General features: G+C 38.6%; 1 protein-coding gene across 2 annotated transcripts in view; it reads right to left on the bottom strand.

Moving 5' to 3' along the window:
• Positions 1-19,801, bottom strand: part of PHLDB2 (pleckstrin homology-like domain, family B, member 2) — a 245,392-nt gene that overhangs the window by 10,890 nt on the left and 214,701 nt on the right. For both annotated transcript variants that reach the window (XM_011932762.1, XM_011932763.1), the window contains 5 exons: positions 19,155-19,244; positions 15,467-15,610; positions 11,803-11,943; positions 10,496-10,595; positions 1,903-2,107 (listed from right to left, as the gene is read on the bottom strand). In XM_011932762.1, the coding sequence (XP_011788152.1) occupies positions 1,903-2,107; positions 10,496-10,595; positions 11,803-11,943; positions 15,467-15,610; positions 19,155-19,244 (680 nt within the window). The remainder of the gene's footprint in view (positions 1-1,902; positions 2,108-10,495; positions 10,596-11,802; positions 11,944-15,466; positions 15,611-19,154; positions 19,245-19,801) is intronic.

The raw sequence follows: 19,801 nt of genomic DNA, 5'->3' as shown, positions 1-19,801 counted from the left end.
AATAAGTGATAAACACCAGGGAAGCAGGTAATGAGGAACTAATGTTTAGAATGTGTGTTGTGACAAAGCATCCTTAATTGTAAATTTTTTGCAGATTGGTAGAAAGAAGAGTAAAAAACTAAAAGATCTTTTCTGCCTAAGATTCGTTTTTAACTTATGTACTAAAATATCCCCAAATTATAAGCTTATTAATGAGGTAATTCTATGCTGAAATTCTGGTTGCATAAACTTGGTCTCGTGGTTTATTATGTAACAAAAAAATATTTGTAGGATGATAGGATTACTCAGAGTTGTGGTTGCGTTTGCCCTTCACTTTTTGTGGAGACATCACTTTGTGACTACCAGAAAGTTACATGAGTCAGACAGTGTTTTTGCTTTTTCAATATCATTATTTACAGTGTAGACAAACATAATGCTCAGAAAATAGGTCTTGGGTCATAGAAAACAGATAATTGAGAGTCATTTCTGCATAAAATCTCCATTCTGCTAAAATTATTAAACTGGCTTACAGAAGAGTATTCTGAATACTACCTACATTGATACTCATTATTACTATTATCATTATTAACTTACTAAACCCTGACTTTGTGCTTATCCTTTGAGAAAATGTTAAGAACCAGTACAGTCGGCCGGGCGCGGTGGCTCAAGCCTGTAATCCCAGCACTTTGGGAGGCCGAGGCGGGCGGATTACAAGGTCGGGAGATCAAGACCATCCTGGCTAACACGGTGAAACCCCGTCTCTACCAAAAAAATACAAAAAACTAGCCGGGCGAGGTGGCGGGCGCCTGTAGTCCCAGCTACTCGGGAGGCTGAGGCAGGAGAATGGCGTGAACTCAGGAGGCGGAGCTTGCAGTGAGCTGAGATCCGGCCACTGCACTCCAGCTTGGGCGACAGAGTGAGACTCCGTCTCAAAAAAAATAAAATAAAATAAAAGAACCAGTACAGTCAAAGGCACAGAGATCTGAGAGTTCTTCATCCTCTCAATCATTAAGTTCTGAGAGATCTGTCAGGAGAATGAACAGGAGTTGGGTTGGAGCTAGAGTGCCAGGTTCTAGGATCTGAGAGTAGGTAGTGGGACATCAAAACTCTAGAAAAAGAGGAGTACCATGGCCACATTTATATGTTAAGACCACCTTTGCTTGTCTCAAAGTATAAATACAAATGTGAATACTTAAATCCTTACAAAAATTTTAACATACAGAATAGCAGAAAGCTTCCTTTTAACAAATACAAGGGTAAGAAATCCTCTGAAGTTCTGACTGTTGTTGGAAATTATTTCTTTTCTTTTTCTTTCTTTCTTTCTTTTTTTTTTTTGAGACGGAGTTTTGCTCTTGTCCAGGCCGGAGTGCAATGGCACAATCTTGGCTCACCATAACCTCCACCTCCCTGGTTTAAGGGACTCTCCTGCCTCAGGCTCCTGAGTAGCTGAGATGTGCCACCATGCCCGGCTATTTTTTGTATTTAGTAGAGACAGGGTTTCACCATGTTGGCCTGGTTGGTCTCGAGCTCCTGACCTCAGGTAATCCACCCACCTTGGCCTCCCAAAGTGCTGGGACTACAGGCTTGCGCCACTGTGCTGGGGCCTTCTTTTTTAAATCAAAAGCAGCATAAGTGAAGCTTAGAGCTAACCAACAGAAGGAAATCAATTTTAAAGCACAGTGTAAATTTGAGCTCAAGTGGAGAAAAACAGGATAAAGGTGAAAACAGATTATATGATGTCTGACTAGCTAAGTTACACAAGATAAAAGAAACTACTTTCAAAGGTCATCATGATACCAACCCTCTTCTGCATTATAGACCCTTTATGTCTCAAAAATTTGGGCTTGTGCATATATAGTCCAAATTGATGGCTTTACTTGTTGTGAGCAGTAGGCTCTTTCCTTCTCCATAAATAAATCTTACCTAGAGATGTTGTCAGGTGAGCAAGCAGAGATGCTGGTCTCCATGCTATCAGAGCTATCTAGGCTCAAAGTATCAAAGGCCTGGTCCTTGTAGCTGTGATCTGGATAATGGAAACTATTCAAGTAGACATTTGATTCAGATGCTGTACGGTTGTAAAATTCAGACTTCTGCCTGTGTCCTTCACTCATCTGTTGGTGATTATAACCTAAGGAAAGAGCCATAAATACGTTAGTGTGCCTCATTTTTCAGTCTTTGAAACTTAATTGTCTACAGACACAAGCCAGCAACCAGAAACATCTGCCTATGAAGCTTGGGCCTTGGTCTAATTTGTTTTGAAGCCAAGAAGATCAAAGAAAGACTGCCATGCTCAGTGCAAGCAACAGTTTAAATGAAGTGGTCTGCTGAATCTCTTATCCCTCAGCAGGATTGCTTGACACTTTCCTATGGCATTCCTACATCTTAGCACAACCAGCAACACACAAACACAAAATAAACCAAACAGAAACACAATCAAAGTCCCTGAATCCTCTCGAAATGGCTGTGTTCAAGTGAAAATAAGATGCTTTCTAGTGACAAGCAAAACCAGGGTTTTAGGGCAGGCACTTCTTCAATGGTATTCAACTTAAGGAGCACTCAGTCTGGTCATAAAACAGCAGGTGGAATCTTTCAAGTGTAGGGTTTGAGAAACTCATATCTCATATCAGCACTGACACTTTTAATCTTGTTAAGATCCAAACTACACATTTTTCTCATTTTCTCTCTCTTTTTCAGTTGTTCTTGTCTGTCAAGTACTTATTTAATTCAGAGTCAACATTCCTTCCAATGATTGTGTTCCTCTAACTACCCTAGCTCTCTTCTTTTCCCACCATAACAATCCGCCTTCCACAGCTGCTGATAACAACCATTTGAAAATGTAGGCATCAGTAGGATGAAAAGTACCATAAATAAGAGATCTTTTCTTTTTTTTTTATTTTTATTTTTTGAGACGGAGTCTTGCTCTGTCACCAGGCTGGAGTGCAGTGGTGCGATCTCAGCTCACTGCAACCTCCACCTCCTGGGTTCAAGCAATTCTCCTGCCTCAACCTCTCGAGTAGCTGGGACTACAGGTGTGCACCACCATGCCCAGCTAACTTTTGTCTTTTTAGTAGAGGTGGGGTTTCACCATGTTGGCCAGGATGATCTCGATCTCTTGACCTTGTGATCCACCCGCCTCAGCCTCCCAAAGTGTTGGGATTACAGGCATGAGCCACTGCGCCCGGCCAAGAGGTCTTTTCTTTACCCTGGTGCTCAATCAGCTGGCACATTAGGTTATTGGCTTTACCTTGTGTTATTGCTATGGCTTGCTCTCTGATCACTGATTTAGGGCATTATGAGTCAAATTTTCTTCTTTTCAATTCTCTATTTATTATATACTCAGGAGCAGGCATCATATTGATTAACAAATTCCTCAATTCATTAAAAAACTTTTCTCTAGCCAGTACTAGAATTTGTAATGTCTCCCTGATAAGAGAATGTCTACTTGTATAGTTTCCATTACCCAGGGAGTTATTAACAGAGCTATTCAGAGTTCACAGCTGGACCATTTGAATTTTTGTGCTCTACCTACCTTTCAATGAAAGTTTTAGTAGTAATGAAATGGTCAATAGTAGGCAAAAGGATGAAAGAAGAGAAGTAATTCTCAATGGCTTTCTCAGCTACTGATTAAACATTTCCATTTTAAAATAGAAGCCACATCCATGATGCCTTAACAAAGCATTGTATGTCAAAATTTTTGTAAAATGGTTTTAATTTCATGCAGAGTGTTCATGCCATTAGTATTTGGAGTGGTTTTAGATATTTAAGTGAAAATAGGTTATTTCAGATTCAGACATTTCTGGGAAAATAAGTTACCTTAATATAATCGGCCATTATGAATTATAAATACATATATATATATTTTAAAGCCACATAGCATTTAGCTAAGGGAAGATGCAAAACATAAAAGCACACCACAAGACTAAATAGAACATCATGAATTATAATGATCAATCCACACAGCATGAAATGAAGCTGGTATAGTCATATGCGTGAAGCTGCGCCTTTTTTTAAGGAAGGCAAAATAATTCATTACTCAAATATTTACCTTTGACACTTGAACTTTTGGAATTACTAATTGCTCCTTTTAAGTTGTTTCCAATTATTTATTATGCAAATGACAAAAAAACACAACAGAAATTATTTGAAAAGGTCACACATGTATATTTTCTTCTGATTTCAAAAAAAGATTTGTGGCATAGAAAAGTTTCACATTGGCACCAACTACATGGAAGGTATTTCCTTGTAGTATGAAAAACAAATCCCTAACCGACAGCCATGTATGTCATTTAAAACACAGAAGAATTATCTCTCCGGCATTGAGTGACATTGCCACAACCTCTTCCTCCCCCTGAGTTTTCCACATTGAGGAAAAACCAACCCGTATGAAGTAACTACCACCCTCTTGGAAAAGCAGGAAAGAAGGTGAGCGTATTTCTTAAAGCAACTGTATGTCTTGCTCCTCAGATCTTCCAGCGTTGTGTTTTTTGTTGCTGTTGTTGTTTTTTGGCTACTTTTCCAAAAGTATCATAGAATAACCAAATAGAACTTATGAGCGAAGGAGATAGTGAACTAAAACGACTCAGATGTTTCAGGTGAATGTAGAAGGGCCAGCTACATTACAATTTGTACTGTGCTAAGGGTCGTGAACGTTAATTCCCCAGACCAACTCACAAGTTGTTGAGATTTGACTCTACGACTGAATCTCCCAGTCATTCTGGTGGTAGGGTAAGCATTTTACATTTCCATGGCAACTTAAACGAAAAACCATGAGGCCAATAATAAGCATCTCTTTCCCAACCCAGGATTTTTATTTCCCATGAACCCAATGTGAGTGGAAAAGTTCACCTCATGGAGCTACTCATTTCTGTCTACTGGCAACACTTTACTGACCACAGTGAACCCCACTGTCACCTGGCCTAGCTTCCTCCCTGCTGAGCAAATCCCCCCAAAACAGGTAACCCCTGCAATTATCAATACGGGCATGGGCCCCTCTCCTGTGATCCTGCAACTGAACCAGTGTGATTCCAAAGAGCTCATTTTGGGATTCAGGCTCCGGCCTGGCCATCCAAAGGCATAGATATTTTAAACAGAGGAAACAGCATAGAAGATCAGGGGCTGGGTAAGCTGGTAGGAGGCCCAAGGAGAGATGCCGATGCAGTGAAGGAACTCTAGAGTGGCAGGAAACTGGTCTAGGCCTCCGCTCTCATGGAAGTTTTACCAGGAAAGGGGATGCAGATGTCCTGTGCACCACAGTTTACCCCCGTTTATTTAACATGTGGATGTCGTAAGATAAACAGTCACTGAATGAATTTATCTTTTCATCTATATATTCTATATAAATAGTCAAATAAGGAAGTGGAATGCATCTACTTTTTAAGGGGGAGCAAAGAAACTAGATTGGGAAAAATGAGACTTTCCCAACCCCTGAGACTATTTGGTTTCTGTTTTTTAATTATGTAGCAAGAATAACATTAATCAGTGGGAAAGCAACTAAGACAGTAAAAAGGGCATTGAATATGCTCTAAATTCTTCCTATCCAGACAGAAATGGCTGTCTGAAGGGGTAGTTTATAAGGTGTATAAAGCAAGACCTAATTGAGGCTTGTTGCTAATCACAGCCACACAAGGAACCCAAAACCAGCTCAGCTCTTCACTGCCTGGGACAGCCAAGAGACCAAATGTGCAAGGTCCATTTATTATTATTATTTTTAATGCCAGTCTCTATTAATGCTGGCTAATTAGACCTGAAAGTCTCTTATGAGTTAACGATTACACAATGTGTAGAGTCCTGCCGATACATTCCCAATATGTGCTATATACTTTTACACAGCTATCTGGGCTGTAATATGGAAAGTAAGATGACTAAAAGTATAACCTGGGGTTAAGAGGATAAAATTAACCAGTATTTCTGTCAGTTCAGCCTGTCATAGCTCACCTGCTGAGGAATTCATTCTTCCTAATGACAGTCCACAGCCAGAAGAAGAGGGCACAGGACAAGTCAGGAATGAAGAAAGAGAATGATCGTAGAAAGGGAAAAAGATAAAAGATCAAAAAGGATGACAAGGGGGCAGGAAAAATATACAACACTTCCAACATGCACGCATCGATGGTGTTAGTTACAATACCAAATTAACAAGGTATGATGTTCATAGTTTCAGATTAAATCTAAGTTTACAGAGAAAAACTCAAGAAACCTTAAAAAAATTTGATACATGCAGAGTCAAAAGAGATTGTTACAAGACAAATAAATCTTTCACACATATTCATCAACCAGAAAATAGGAAGAATAAAAACAGATTTTATCTATCAAGCAATTCTTTTTCCAACCAGACAGTAGCAAATAGTTTTTAAGAGCTCAGGTTTGTAAAATGCCATTCAATTATTTGAAGCACAGTTCATCAAGTTTTATAACACATCATCTAACATCCTATATCTCTACCACCTAGCCACAGGAAATAACCGTCTTACCTATTCAAGTCAATCATTTAAACTATACTTCACTCTCCACTAAGTCTTGCTTAGAAAACAGGCTCCAGTGACATGAATAAGTAGGAGCTTCCTAAATCCTTTCATCCTTTGACTGTAGCCTGCCTTATTTATACCTGTCCTTGATAAAGGAGAATCACGGTTTACACTTAGTTCATATACATCACAATACCCTCTATTCTCTTTATATAGATTCTGAATCTTTTTTTTTTTTTTGAGACGGAGTCTCGCTCTGTCGCCCAGGCTGGAGTGCAGTGGCCGGATCTCAGCTCACTGCAAGCTCTGTCTCCCGGGTTCACGCCATTCTCCTGCCTCAGCCTCCCGAGTAGCTGGGACTACAGGCGCCCGCCACCTCGCCCGGCTAATTTTTTTTATTTTTTAGTAGAGACAGGGTTTCACCGGGATAGCCAGGATGGTCTCGATCTCCTGACCTCGTGATCTGCCCGTCTCAGCCTCCCAAAGTGCTGGGATTACAGGCTTGAGCCACCGCGCCCGGCCCAGATTCTGGATCTTACAAAACAATGCTTCCACAGCACTCATGTTTCCTGCAGGGTCTGACCTTGCCATTAAAAGCCAAAACAAAGAGGGTCATGCAGCTGCCAGTGAATGAACAGCAGCTGCACCCAGCATTGTGTTCCTTGCAAATGTACAACAATTTTTCTCTATTGTGTAAAAGAAATAATCATTAGACTAAAAATCCACCACTGCACAGTGTTAAATCCGATCATTTCTTAAACATGACTTGACAATGACCTTTCAGTATTTGCTGGAAACAAAAACACCACACAAGGAGGTTGTCATACCTTTCTTGGACTTTCCTGTATTTAACAAAAACAAAAGGACAAAGATTTCATTCATGCTAAAGCTGACAAAGGAATAGTTCACAAGATGTTCAAAAGCCAATAACCATTCCAACTTCAGAAGCTGAGTTTCTCAGCTCTGTTTTAAACTCTCCTCTCAAAGTTCTTTGCACGACTCACGCTGTCAGTTCTATTAACAGTGCTGATTGAGTAAGGCTTATACTTACACCATCATCCTTGATGTATCCATTACGAATAGCAGCAAAAAAAGGTGTATTTAAGTTAATTGTGTAAGTTTAAAAGATGATTAAGTCTTCTAAATGTGAGTTAATGAAAATATGCCAGGTATAATTTTTTTTCAAAACCATAGAATTTTACTTGTATTTGCTATTTTAATAAAGTTAACAAGTGCTATTCAAACAATTCTAAATGAAATTATGATCCGTCCCTCCTGGTTTTTTCATGAGCCACCAGTTTGGGCTGCACAGAAAATCCTGCCAGTTTTACAGTCTACTGGGGCTCTAAGAACTATGGATCCTGACTTCTCCTCCTCTGGGTAGGGGAGCCAAACTTAGAGAACACATCTTCTTGGACCAACACACATATAATGGTTCTCTAATTCCTCAGAAGCTGCCCCATCAGAATTACATGAAACTCTTCAAGAGGAACAGCACTTTACAGTTACAGCAGAGAAAGACTGAAGTTGCAGTCTTCTCAGCTGCATAAAAGACATCTCAATAAAGAACAAGAGCACGAAAGATAAAGATAGATTTGATTTTGCAGCGGGAACATCAGTAATGTGGCCTAAGGGAATTAGCTCAGTTTTCCCCTATGAAACTGGCATGGGATTCCCATTACTTTAGGGGAAAACAGATTAGAATAACTGAGATCAAACCTTCCCTCAGTTTCACCATATTCTCACAAGAATCCTCTTAAATGATAATGTTAATGGCTCTTGAATTTTGCAAATCTATTCATCTACTATAAAGGTCTAGCTTTTCTTACTCTTTGAGAAAATACTTTTATGTATTCATTTGTTTTTTGAGACAGGGTCTTGCTCTGTTGCCTAGGCTATGGTGTAGTGGCATGATCGCAGCTCACTACAGCCTCGACTCCCAGGCTCCAGCGATCCTCCTACCTCAGCCTCCTGAGTGGTTGGGACCACAGGTGCATGCCATCATGCCTGGCCAATTTTTAAATTACTTGTAGGGATGGAATCTCACTATGTTGCCCAGGCTGGTCTCAAATTCTTAACTCAAGCAATCCTCCCTCCTCAGCCTCCCAAGGTGATGAGATTATAGGCATGAGCCACCAAACCTGGCAAGAAAATACTTTTAACAAGGAGTATAATAATTTGTGATCCCACCCTCTTTCCCAAATACTTGCTCTTTCTCTTAAACACCTGAAGTACATGAAAATGCTTCATGGTCTTTATTGGTGTTGTGGCCAATCTAAGCTTCGATGTCCTCTGACAGTGGGAAAAATATATTTAAAAAGAAGTCTAATACACGCCTGCAATCCTAGCACTTTGGGAGGCCAAGGTGGGAGATCACTGGAGCCCAGGAGGTCGAAACCAGCCTGGGAAACATGACAAAAACCCATCTCTGCCAAAAAATACAAAAATTAGCCAGGTGTGGTAGCACACACCTATAGTTCCAGCTTACTTGGGAGGCTGAGGTGGGAGGATCACTTGAACCCAGGAGGCGGAGTTTACAGTGAGCTATAATTAGACACCACTGCATTTCAGCCTGGACAACAGAGTGAGACCTTGTCTCAAATATTTATATGTAAATATTAAAGAAAAATGTTTCAACAGCAAATAGACTTGACCCACAACCTAACAGTGATAAATGAGAGCCAAAATAGACTCATACATGTTTATTATTTATAAATATTAAAAGAATATTTTTAGCTTATTAAGAAATTATGGCAAAGAAAATAAAATAGTTCAATCAGTGTATTTGATTCAAATATTACCACTGCAAATGTCTCTCACATATTACAATCCTATTATGAATACTATACCCTCTAATTCTTAAATTGCCTTTAGTAATGGTTTGAAAACCTCATTCCAGTGATATATATATATATATATATCATATATACACACAATACACATTATGTTCACATACATAGAAATTTATATATGTATTATGTATGTATTATATATGTGTGTGTGTGCGCACGTGTGTGTGTATGTATGTATGTGTGTGTGTGTGTATATATATTTTCTCCTGATGGAAAACCAGCGTTATCTCTCAGCACCATTGGCAGAGAGGCCAAACAGCTAGAACTGAATTCCAGCCTGCTTAGAAGGGAGGATTTGAATCCCATCAATGCATGAATGTATTTGAAGGTCAAATGCCTGCCATCTCCAAAGCATTTCCATTTACATCCTGGGCATGCTGCCATTATTTCATTTACCACATTTTATTGAAATCATCTGTTCTGTGTCTTTCTTCCTCACTAGACTACAAGTATTTCAAAGGCAAGCTTCCTATCATTAATTTGCATTCTTGGTACCTAACATCATGCCTGCTCAAAAGTTAGGACAATGTAACTTGTTGACTTAAACTATTGTGTGAACACAAGAAATCTAATCCTCTCAATGAGAAGTTTAGCCCTGGAACTATGTTAGAGTAATTTCTTCTAGCCCCATGAAGACTATCTGAGAACCCCATTATAAATGTAATGTATTATGACAAAAAAAAAATGCCGAGAGTCAAAGTCTACCTGAAACATAACAACTATGAAGTATAAAAGCTCAAATCTACATTAAAAGGCCTACAAGAATTCTGTTCCGGGCCACTACTGCTATATTTACTGTGTCAGCTCAATGATTCTTTAGCACAAAGTTCATTCAACATAGTGGCTCTGACACAACCCAGGTGAGTGATCTTGGTTAAGTGTCCTGGTAACCTCCTCGGATCTCACTGGTCTGTCTTTTCTTTCTATTAATCAAATGGGAAGGTTAGTAATTCTCTAGGGGTCTTTCTGGTTTGAGAGTTCCATCAAATCTAAAAAGTACAATGAGAATGTTTAAAATATACCAGCTATATGTATAAATAGGAAAAGTTATACATCCCTCCCGAAAGAGAACACATAAAGAGTAAAATTAGGCCTTTGGTTGATCCCTCTTCTAATCATCCCTACCCTTGTTCTCACTTCCTCCCCCTGAAGAATTCTAATGCTTAACAAAAGGCCATGACATTTGATTTAAAAGATACGTACCTCTGAGCATCCTGCGAGATTCTGAGTCTTTGGCCATGGCTGCCAGTGAGGGAGGGAGCACGCTTCCACAGCTGTTACTCTGTCCCAGGGGCAGGTGGGCCTGTGGGAAGCAGGAGGGAGTACTTCAGGCAAGCTGCAGGCTGAATGGACCTTTAGGAAATGGCCACATCCCTGTTTCCAAAGCTCCTATCTAAGTGTACAGGGCAGAGGAGGTAGGTCTTTGAATTTCATTTGTTGATGCTAAGTGGTAAACACCAGTTACTGGCCCTCCCGAGAAGCTCTAGTGTAGTCGCAATATCATAGCACTTCCTCCAACAGCAGCAATTCCAAAAGTGAAGACAGTTGGGGAAGACACTGTCCAAAACCACCTGAAAGAATGGCTGAAAGTTCTTCATGCATAAGGAGCAGAGGGCAGATGCAGGGCCAAGAATGCATGCGCACCATGCAAAAGAATAGGGAAGAGCTACTCTTGTTACAAATGCACCGATTTTTATTTATCCTCAATTATGTGGTGGGCTGAACCTGAAGAAATCTATTAACACCCTAATGGTTTCAGCATTTTAAAAAAATAGCAAAATCCTTCCTGTAGATAAAATATATTTGAAACATAAATTTATAAAACAGATTAAAACAAAGTTACTCTGGTTAAGGGTAGGGGAAGGGCTCAAAAGTCTGTCTCATTCAGAATGTCCTTCACACCTGCCTCTTCTCTTTCCACAATGATCCCCTCAGGCATGTCGGCAGAACGTGAGGGAGCTCCGGTGTCAGGTCCCACAGATTCACATTCCACTCCACTACACACCAGCTGAGGGTTCCTTGGTTAGTCACTTAACCTTATACACCTCAGTTTACCCATACATACAAATGGGATAATAATCAGTACTCTACTGCCTAGTGCTGCTGGGTTTTCAAATGAGGCAATCCACATAAAAGACTCAACCCAGCATCAGCCACATGAAAATGTCTGAATAAATACTTGTTGCTGTTATTCCTGGAACACAGAGGCTATATCCTATATTATTTCCAGATGTGGGATGCAGCCATGGAAGTCCGTCACGTAAGCGAATGCCGCTCATCACCTGGGTTGTGCTGGTAGAAAATACCCTGAAGCATGTTCTTTGGCCCCAGAGCATACAATTTCAGATGTCCTCTGAACAGGTAGAAAATGCGATTTAGTCCTGATGTCTGCCTAACAAGTAAAGTTAATGATTATTTAGCACTTTTCTTTAAAGGCCTTTACACATCAGGGAATATGATGACAAGAAGACTCATGGAACGGGAAGCCCGTGGTTTCTCCCATGTCCTACCTTTGGGGTGATGCTTCTCCCCATAGTAGCACTGCTGAAATGTGGGGAGACTGAAGTTGTGGTTTTCTTTCGAGGCAAAGTATCGCTCAGATAGAGGCCTTCTTTATGCTGTTTTTTCCTTTCTTCCAGACTTCTAAAGTGCTTTAAATGCAAATGTAAAGCAAAATAGCAAAACTTGACTAACTGTAATAGGTGACTGAAGAAATGAAGAATTATGCATTTACAAAAAAAAATGGAATTTTAGAATTTTTCTTAAAGTTATTCAACATATACTGTGTTCGCTGATAGATTTGAGCTAGTATTTGATTAGATACTAAACACTGTAGGAAGTTATGCTGAACCTAGAAACCTTTTTAAAATTCCACCTTTCACTTCTGTAGTGCCTGCAGCCTCGGGGCCGCAGGACAAATTACAAATTATTATGACGGTTGCCATGTGGATGGCGGAACATCCAGTGGACAAAGCACGTAAGCACTTTCTCCCCTTCCGGGCAGCTCTGTGTGACGGCACAGATACCAGTGAGAGGAGGACAAGAAAAGGGAAAAAGGAGATAAAGAGAAAAAGCAAGTAAACAGGCAAGTTGTTTGAAAGTTGTAATAACATTTCAGTCACATAAACACACTCCAAATCCACATAAAGTTTTCCTAAAAGGCACCTAAGTTACCTTTTATTTGAAAAGATATTGGCCGAGGAGCCCTTACAGTAATCTCTCACATTTAAAAATCCTCTAATGGACTATTTAATTTTTTTCAGATTTCTAAAGTAAGATTTTTGTCCACTTGAAACTTACTCAAATTTTTCTTGGCCTTCCCTTAGAAATGTCTTTAATAGTAAAATGATGTCTTGTTCAAGTGATGGGTACACCAAAATCTCAGAAATCACCACTAGAGAATTTATCCATGTAAGCAAACACTACCTGTTCCCCCCAAAACTATGGAAATAAAAAAAGAAAGAAAAAATGCAAACATGAGCTCAAAAAATTTTTGTGGAAATATATTTGAAACATATAGATAAGAAGAGAGGATAATTTAAGAGAGATTCATATTCCCACCACTCAGCTTCACTAAATCTTAACATTGCTTTATCTTTTTAAAGAAATAAAACATATATATAAAGTGATTTATTAATTAAAGATTTTTTAGGTCTGATCATTTTAAAGTCATTTTAAAAGCTCATGCTTTTGAAATGCACAAAAATTAATGCAAATTTGAGTTACCAAATTTATAAACAGTCTTCAAATATGCCAGTCATAAAAATCTGCATTTTAACTTTATAATTAACTGTTTATACTAGCTAATCAATTTATTAAGAGCTATGTGCCAGGTATGATGGTTTATATACATTATCTCATTAAATTATTATAATAATCCTGTGAGGTAGGTACTGAGAAATCTGGGGTGCAGAGAAGTTAAATGAACTTGGCCAAGGTCATGCAGCTGGAAAGTGGCAGAGCTGGAATTTATGGCCAGGTAGTCCATACTAAGATGATATTAATACTTTGCAGTTTGGCTGATTAATGCTCCTTTTAGATAGAAAAATGACATCAGAACGCTTCAATCTAGCTCTCACTATGACCAAATATTATAAATTCTGCAATTCATAACTTTCCAACATTCCATAATGGTACCTTAATAAAATAGAAAAGAAACTCCAATGAAAACTGTCTAACTGAAATTTGGCAGAAAACAGCAGATTTGTAAACTGTGATTGTTTTGCTACTAGAGATGTTTTTTTTTTTTTTTATACTTTAAGTTCTAGGGTACATGTGCATACTAGACATGTCTTGAATGAAGTTGCTAAAGAGATAAATCTAACATCAAAATTGAAGGCATTTAGGTCTTCCATTCTCCTTGTTTCTTCCTTGTATACATAACTTATTTCACCCACCTTTCACCAATATCCTTTCATGTCAGCCCAGGTGGCAGTAACCTTAAGGCAGTGAGAGATATAGTCCTTTAAAAAATGGTAATCGATGGTAAAGGTACCTTCAAGAAACGTAAGGGCTAAGCATGACTGACCAGAGCTTGCCTACATCAGTGCAATGACTCCTTAGGATCTTTTGGCACCAAATTCCTGCAGGTGTTTGATTATAATTGAAAGGAAGTCTTTTGAAACAGATTTTTTTTTGACTACCCAAGCATTAATATGCACTGAGTGTTCTAAAAGAAAGGCAACATTTAGAATAAAAAATAATTTATTTAAAAATCTGGTGAATAAAAACTAGATTTATGGACCAAGTGCACTACTTGTGGTGTGACCTTGGACAAGCTACTTAACCTCACTGAGCCTCAGTTCCCAAAACTTCAATATGGAGATAATTTTTACTTCATGGGATCGTTAGAAGGATGTAAAGAGATACACAAATTTATAAAACAGATTAAAGCAAAGTTACTCTGATTAAGGGAGTGAAGTGTTTAACAAATTCTGACACAGTAACAAGGGAATGATGCCTATTTTGGTTTCAACTATGTGTAATAAAAATATTTTGTGTTGATAACATAACTCTCTATACATAGATTTTATGGAAATGCTTGTTAGTATTTTGAGAACTATCTGTGATAAGTTGCAATACTTTGGTTGAATGGTAACTGAAGGATGCAGGTATAAAAAGTGCTCAAACATATAAAAGCCAGTAGGGGACACTTAAGGTATCAAAACTTCGCAACAATTCTAACATCTTTAAATGTTCCAACACTAAATGTTCTTAAGAGGGGGAAAAAAAAAATCAGAGAAGTATGCAAGTTGCCTTTTTAAAAAATGCCTTTGGGAAAGTAGAAGAAAAGATTCCACATAAGTAACTTTGTTACCAAGATAACATTCCCAAACTCTAAATTCCAGTTCCTAATTACCTGTTGCTCCTGCTGCTGCTGCTGCCTTCTGTGTTTCTTAGCTGGTAGAGGAGGAGGTGTGTCATTTAAAGGTAAAGGATCGACAGATGTAGCCATGAATTCAGGCCATGGGGCTGATGTATGTTGAGTGATAGGATGAGAAGAAAGGGTGGAAGGATACACAAATCCAGAATAGACAGGTGATCTTTGCTTTATAGGAGAAAGAAAAGGTATATATGTATCCACATGAAATGAAAGAGTAAGACATAGAAATGAAATTGATAGTTTGCTCTGTTTTGTTATATTTTAATTAAGAAGTTACAACTGATGGGTAGTATCTTTCAATTTAGCCTCTTATTAAAATCTCACACTGTAAGCAACTTGGGTCACTGAAGGTATTTTAATTTGTTATTATTGGCCCCTCCCCTAGAAGGCTTTTAAAAGGCCTAATATTTAACAGTATCCATGTCACAAAACAAAATCGAAAACAGAGTCAAACTGAAAAGGCAATTCAAATCAACAATTTTAGAAAGGCTTTTTAATTTACAAGAAAACTAAGTTGAGTTAGAGTGCTAAGACATAGAACTTATTTCTTTGAACTTACTGCTCCTAGTACTCCACTCTGTAGCATAAATTTCATGGTTTCTAGAATTTTTATTGGTAGAGCATTACCCCCAAATTGATATGCTTTATAAACTCAGCCTTACCCTACCCCTCTGGTCAGACAGATACACATTTGTCACGCACGCTCTCGTGGACCTCATTTTCAGTTGGCCGTGGGTTAATTTCTGACATGAAGAAAAGCAGTGAATGAATGAAACGTCACGCCTACACACCTCTTTACTCTGAGGCTGGCTCGCCAGCACAGCTGTGGCAGGCTCAGTGGCAACAGCATCAGCATCAGCAGGAAACTGAGTGGAAGGGGATAGATTCGTGGAATTGCCACATGGCTCATTAATCTCATTTACACTGATATAGCCCTAAAAGGAGGAATTCAGAAGTTAAACACAAAGAAAGCAAAAGCCGAGGCATGCGAGAGTATTAATGTTCCCAGTACAATGAAGTTAGCTTAGAGCGGCACAGCCAGATATCTGTGGTATTATCAAATGTTTCATTAAGGAAATACTCAGCAATTAAAATGGATTTACATTGCTTAATCTTGAAAATTGGCATTCGAAGCATTAAACATAATTTTTCTGATGCAATCAAGATAACTGTATTATAAATAACCCAAAACCTTCTATTTTAAAATATCCAGAAGTATCAGCATTCATTCTGTTGATGGATTAAGGTTGTCACCACATACACATTTAAAGTAATAACACACCAAAAAATCCAAGATGTAAAATTGACAACACAATCACTCACTCCCTAATTAAAGAGCCTTTTCCACAAATCTTCATTCTTAGATTTTCACCGTTTCTGTTTCTTGATGAATTAGAGTGTGAGGAAAATGGGCTGAGGGCTACTGGGTTTTACACTAAGCAAACATTTACAAAACAGTAATTATTTATAGTGGGTTCTAGCTTTTGGGCATCTCAACCAAATGAGAATAAAAAGAACACTGTCCTTTCATGCGGGTGAGCCTTCCCTAGCAAAACAAATGTGTGTGTGTGCGCGCGCACACACACACACACACATACACACACACAGAGTCCTAAGGTGGAGTTGCAACCAGGGTATGTTTCAATTCAAGGCAGCCTCCCTAACCCCCATCTCTACCCATAGGACAGAGAATTTCCAGTTACTTTTGAACTCAATAATTTCAGTTCTGGCTTCAGCTTAGAGAAAATACAAAATATCTGAGAAGCAGAACTCCTGAATCTGTGGAAAAGGCACTTGTCAATTTTCATGGAAACTATGCAGACCAATCATGATTTTCACAACCCCAATAAGACAGTGTGAAAAAGCTATATAAAATAACACCTCTCCTTTAAAGGTGAAATTGAGTTAAATTTGACACAAAGATTCTTCTATGAGTCCATCAATTCTTTCACAAATTTTAGGCTGGAAAATAAAACACCTTGATTTTTGGTAAAAATCCTGAAAGGACTGATAACAAAGTGGAGAATGCCAGAGTTGATTGTTTATAAATTGGATGTGTCAGAGACTTGCACTTCAGAAGGCAAAACAGATATCACGTAAAGTTTTATAAGGTTAAACTGAAGAAAAGAAGTAGTCAACTAGGTCAAATTCATTCAATATGTAATACTGAATCGGAAAGAAAATGAACAATTTTGGGTTTTTCTTTTGCTCAGTTAATAGTAGACTGTTTTGAAGCCAAGTTTAAATTATTTATACGAGTCATAAACCATACAAATCAATTAACTGCTTCAAAAATGTAAACTGCTTTAAAACCTGGGAGGTCTTTAAAATAGGTTATAAATCAATCACCCCTTTAAAAAAGAAAAAGGAGAGAGAATGAGAGAGGAGGAGAAAAAAAAAAAGAAAAACATTTTGTGAGTCAAGTCTGCTTTGTACAGGAAAGTGAACACACAGCACAATTGCCATGTGTTCTCATAACAACTCATTGTTTTACTCAACAAGCAGAAGAGTTGTAGATACACAACAATAGTGAAAAAAACTAAATATGCTTCTGACATCAGAAAGTCTGCAGGAAATAAAGACCAACTCATTAACAGAAAAGGAAAGACTTCATTCTTCTATTAGGAGATGGAGAGACTTTAGAGCCCATCTAATTCATCTGGATGCCATAAGCTCTTCAAACTCTGTATGTCCAGAGTCAACTTCAAATCTTCCCTCTTAAACAATTCCTTCCCCAGTCTTCCCTATCTTACTAAAAGGTGCTTACCATATACTTCATTACTCAAACTGAAATAATGGCATGATTCTGGACACCTTCATTTATTTACTTCATCCCAGCATCCAATCTATCAGCAAGAACTGTCAACTCTGCCTCCAAAATACCTGCTAATCCAGCTAACTCCTTCCATCTCTCTGCCATCCTCCAATTCAAGCTGCCAGCCTCTCTAGCCTATGCTACTGCAATCATCTCCACAACAATTTCCCTGCATGTCCTTCTCTTACTCTATGATCCAGAAGTCACAGAGCAGCCCAGAGTCATCTTTAACAAATGGATAGCAAATGTCACCTCCCTGCTTAAAACCACTGAAAGGCCTCCCACCACACATGAAGTAGACCACATTTCTTTAACAGACTCACAAGACCTGCTCTTACCCACCTTGCTAACATTATCTTAGGCCATGACATTCTATTCACAACCACGCTTTGTTCGTTGAACCTGACAGTTCCATGTTCTGAATAATGAAAAGAAACTATGCAACTGAAGGATCTAACAAAGTTTTGGAAAAAATATTTCACAAAATGCTTCTGAGGTACATATACAGTCACACTTATTATTGTGATAAGTATTTTGCTTCATATACTTATACACACAAAAATATTTTCTATGTAAGAATCCTAACTCCACCGTCTAAAGGGTTTTATTTTTTGATTATGCAAACACTTACGTAGAAGCAAGCTTTTCTTTTAGCTTTTTAGAAAAACAATAAATATAAGGAATATAAATATAGGCCCGGCGTGGTGGCTCATGCCTATAATCCTAGCACTTTAGGAGGCCGAGGCAGGCAGATCACCTGTGATCAGGAGTTTGAGACCAGCCTGACCGATATGGTAAAACCCCATCTATATTAAAAACACAAAAATTAGCCAGGTGTGGTGGCGAGCGCCTGTAGTCCCAGCTACTCAGGAGGCTGGGACAGGAGAATTGCTTGAACTCAGGAGGCAGAGGTTGCAGTGAACTGAGATGGTGCCACTGCACTCCAGTCTGGGTGACAGAGTGAGACTCCGTCTCAAATATATATATATATAAACTATTTTTTTCTCAGCTATAATTTTCCAAATTAGAGTTAAAATATTCTCCCAGCATAGCAGTGTAGCTCCTTAAGATATCTGGCGGGGAAAGTGGTGATGGGGACTGGAGAAAGGTGGATATTAGAGATAAAAAGTATGTACAGTTTACTGTAAATAGGACTTTCCAGTTTACGGTGGAAAATGGCAGAAACAACAGTTGGTGGGGTGGGGAGATAGGGAAAAGAAAGAAACCAGACCACCTTCTCAAATGTTTGCAGGCATTTTCATGTTCTACAAGACTCAGGAGAAGGAGAAGCAAAATAACAGAGGGGAGGGAGAAAGGAGACTCAGGAAGGAAAAAAGGAGAATTTAAGACTCATCTTGGTCTGGATCTTCAAGTTTTTGAAACACCAAATTAACCCACAATGTCACTACCCAGCAAAGTAGACACACACACACACACACACACAAACACACACACACACACAATGTGCATCCGCATTAGACACAAGAATAATCTCTGAAATCCCCAAAGCATACATAATGAAAGGCAGGGAAACCATCCAAGCATTGAGTGCTTTCATAGGTCCTTTGAGTTAACATTTTTATTATTCAGCTAACCACATAAAGCTGAGATACATCTCCTGATTTCTAAGGCAACATAAAGTGACATGCAAAATCATAGCTTACCTCTTTTAAAGTATTGGGGTTAACGGGAAACCCTTTCCCACCAGAGAGGCTGGAGTATTTCTTTTCCAAATTACAAAGATTCTCCTTTTCCTGAAGGAATACAAAACCTATTAAACTTAAAAGTCAACCTTGGATACAACTGAGAAGCACAGTGACTTTGCATTAGAGACTAACATCAGTATCTCACATATTTCCCCCATTTCTATTTCCTCTCATCATACTCAGTCAGAACTTCAAATCTGTATACTAGCGGTCATCTTCTGCCAGCTGATATGCTGCGTGAGTTGTTTCCAAACATACTTAGCTATATAACTTTTAATTCCTAATAAATTTTATAGTCATTTAAAAATGTGTTTAAAATAAAATTTTTAAAATTTTACATAAAAAATATAAAATAAATTGCATATTTTATTTTTACTTTTATATAAAAATAAAATTTTAAAAACATTATTTTCGGCCAGGTGCGGTGGCTTACGGCTGTAATCCCAGCACTTCGGGAGGCCGAGGCGGGTGGATCACAAGGTCGAGATCAAGACCATCCTGGCTAACACAGTGAAACCCCATCTCTACTAAAAATACAAAAAATTAGCCAGGCATGGTGGCGGGCACCTGTAGTCCCAGCTACTCGGGAGGCTGAGGCAGGAGAA

Source organism: Colobus angolensis, unplaced genomic scaffold (genome assembly GCF_000951035.1).
Source record: "Colobus angolensis palliatus isolate OR3802 unplaced genomic scaffold, Cang.pa_1.0 Scaffold98, whole genome shotgun sequence".
Taxonomy (NCBI): Eukaryota; Metazoa; Chordata; class Mammalia; order Primates; family Cercopithecidae; genus Colobus; species Colobus angolensis.
This window is presented reverse-complemented; position numbering and strand designations above follow the sequence as displayed.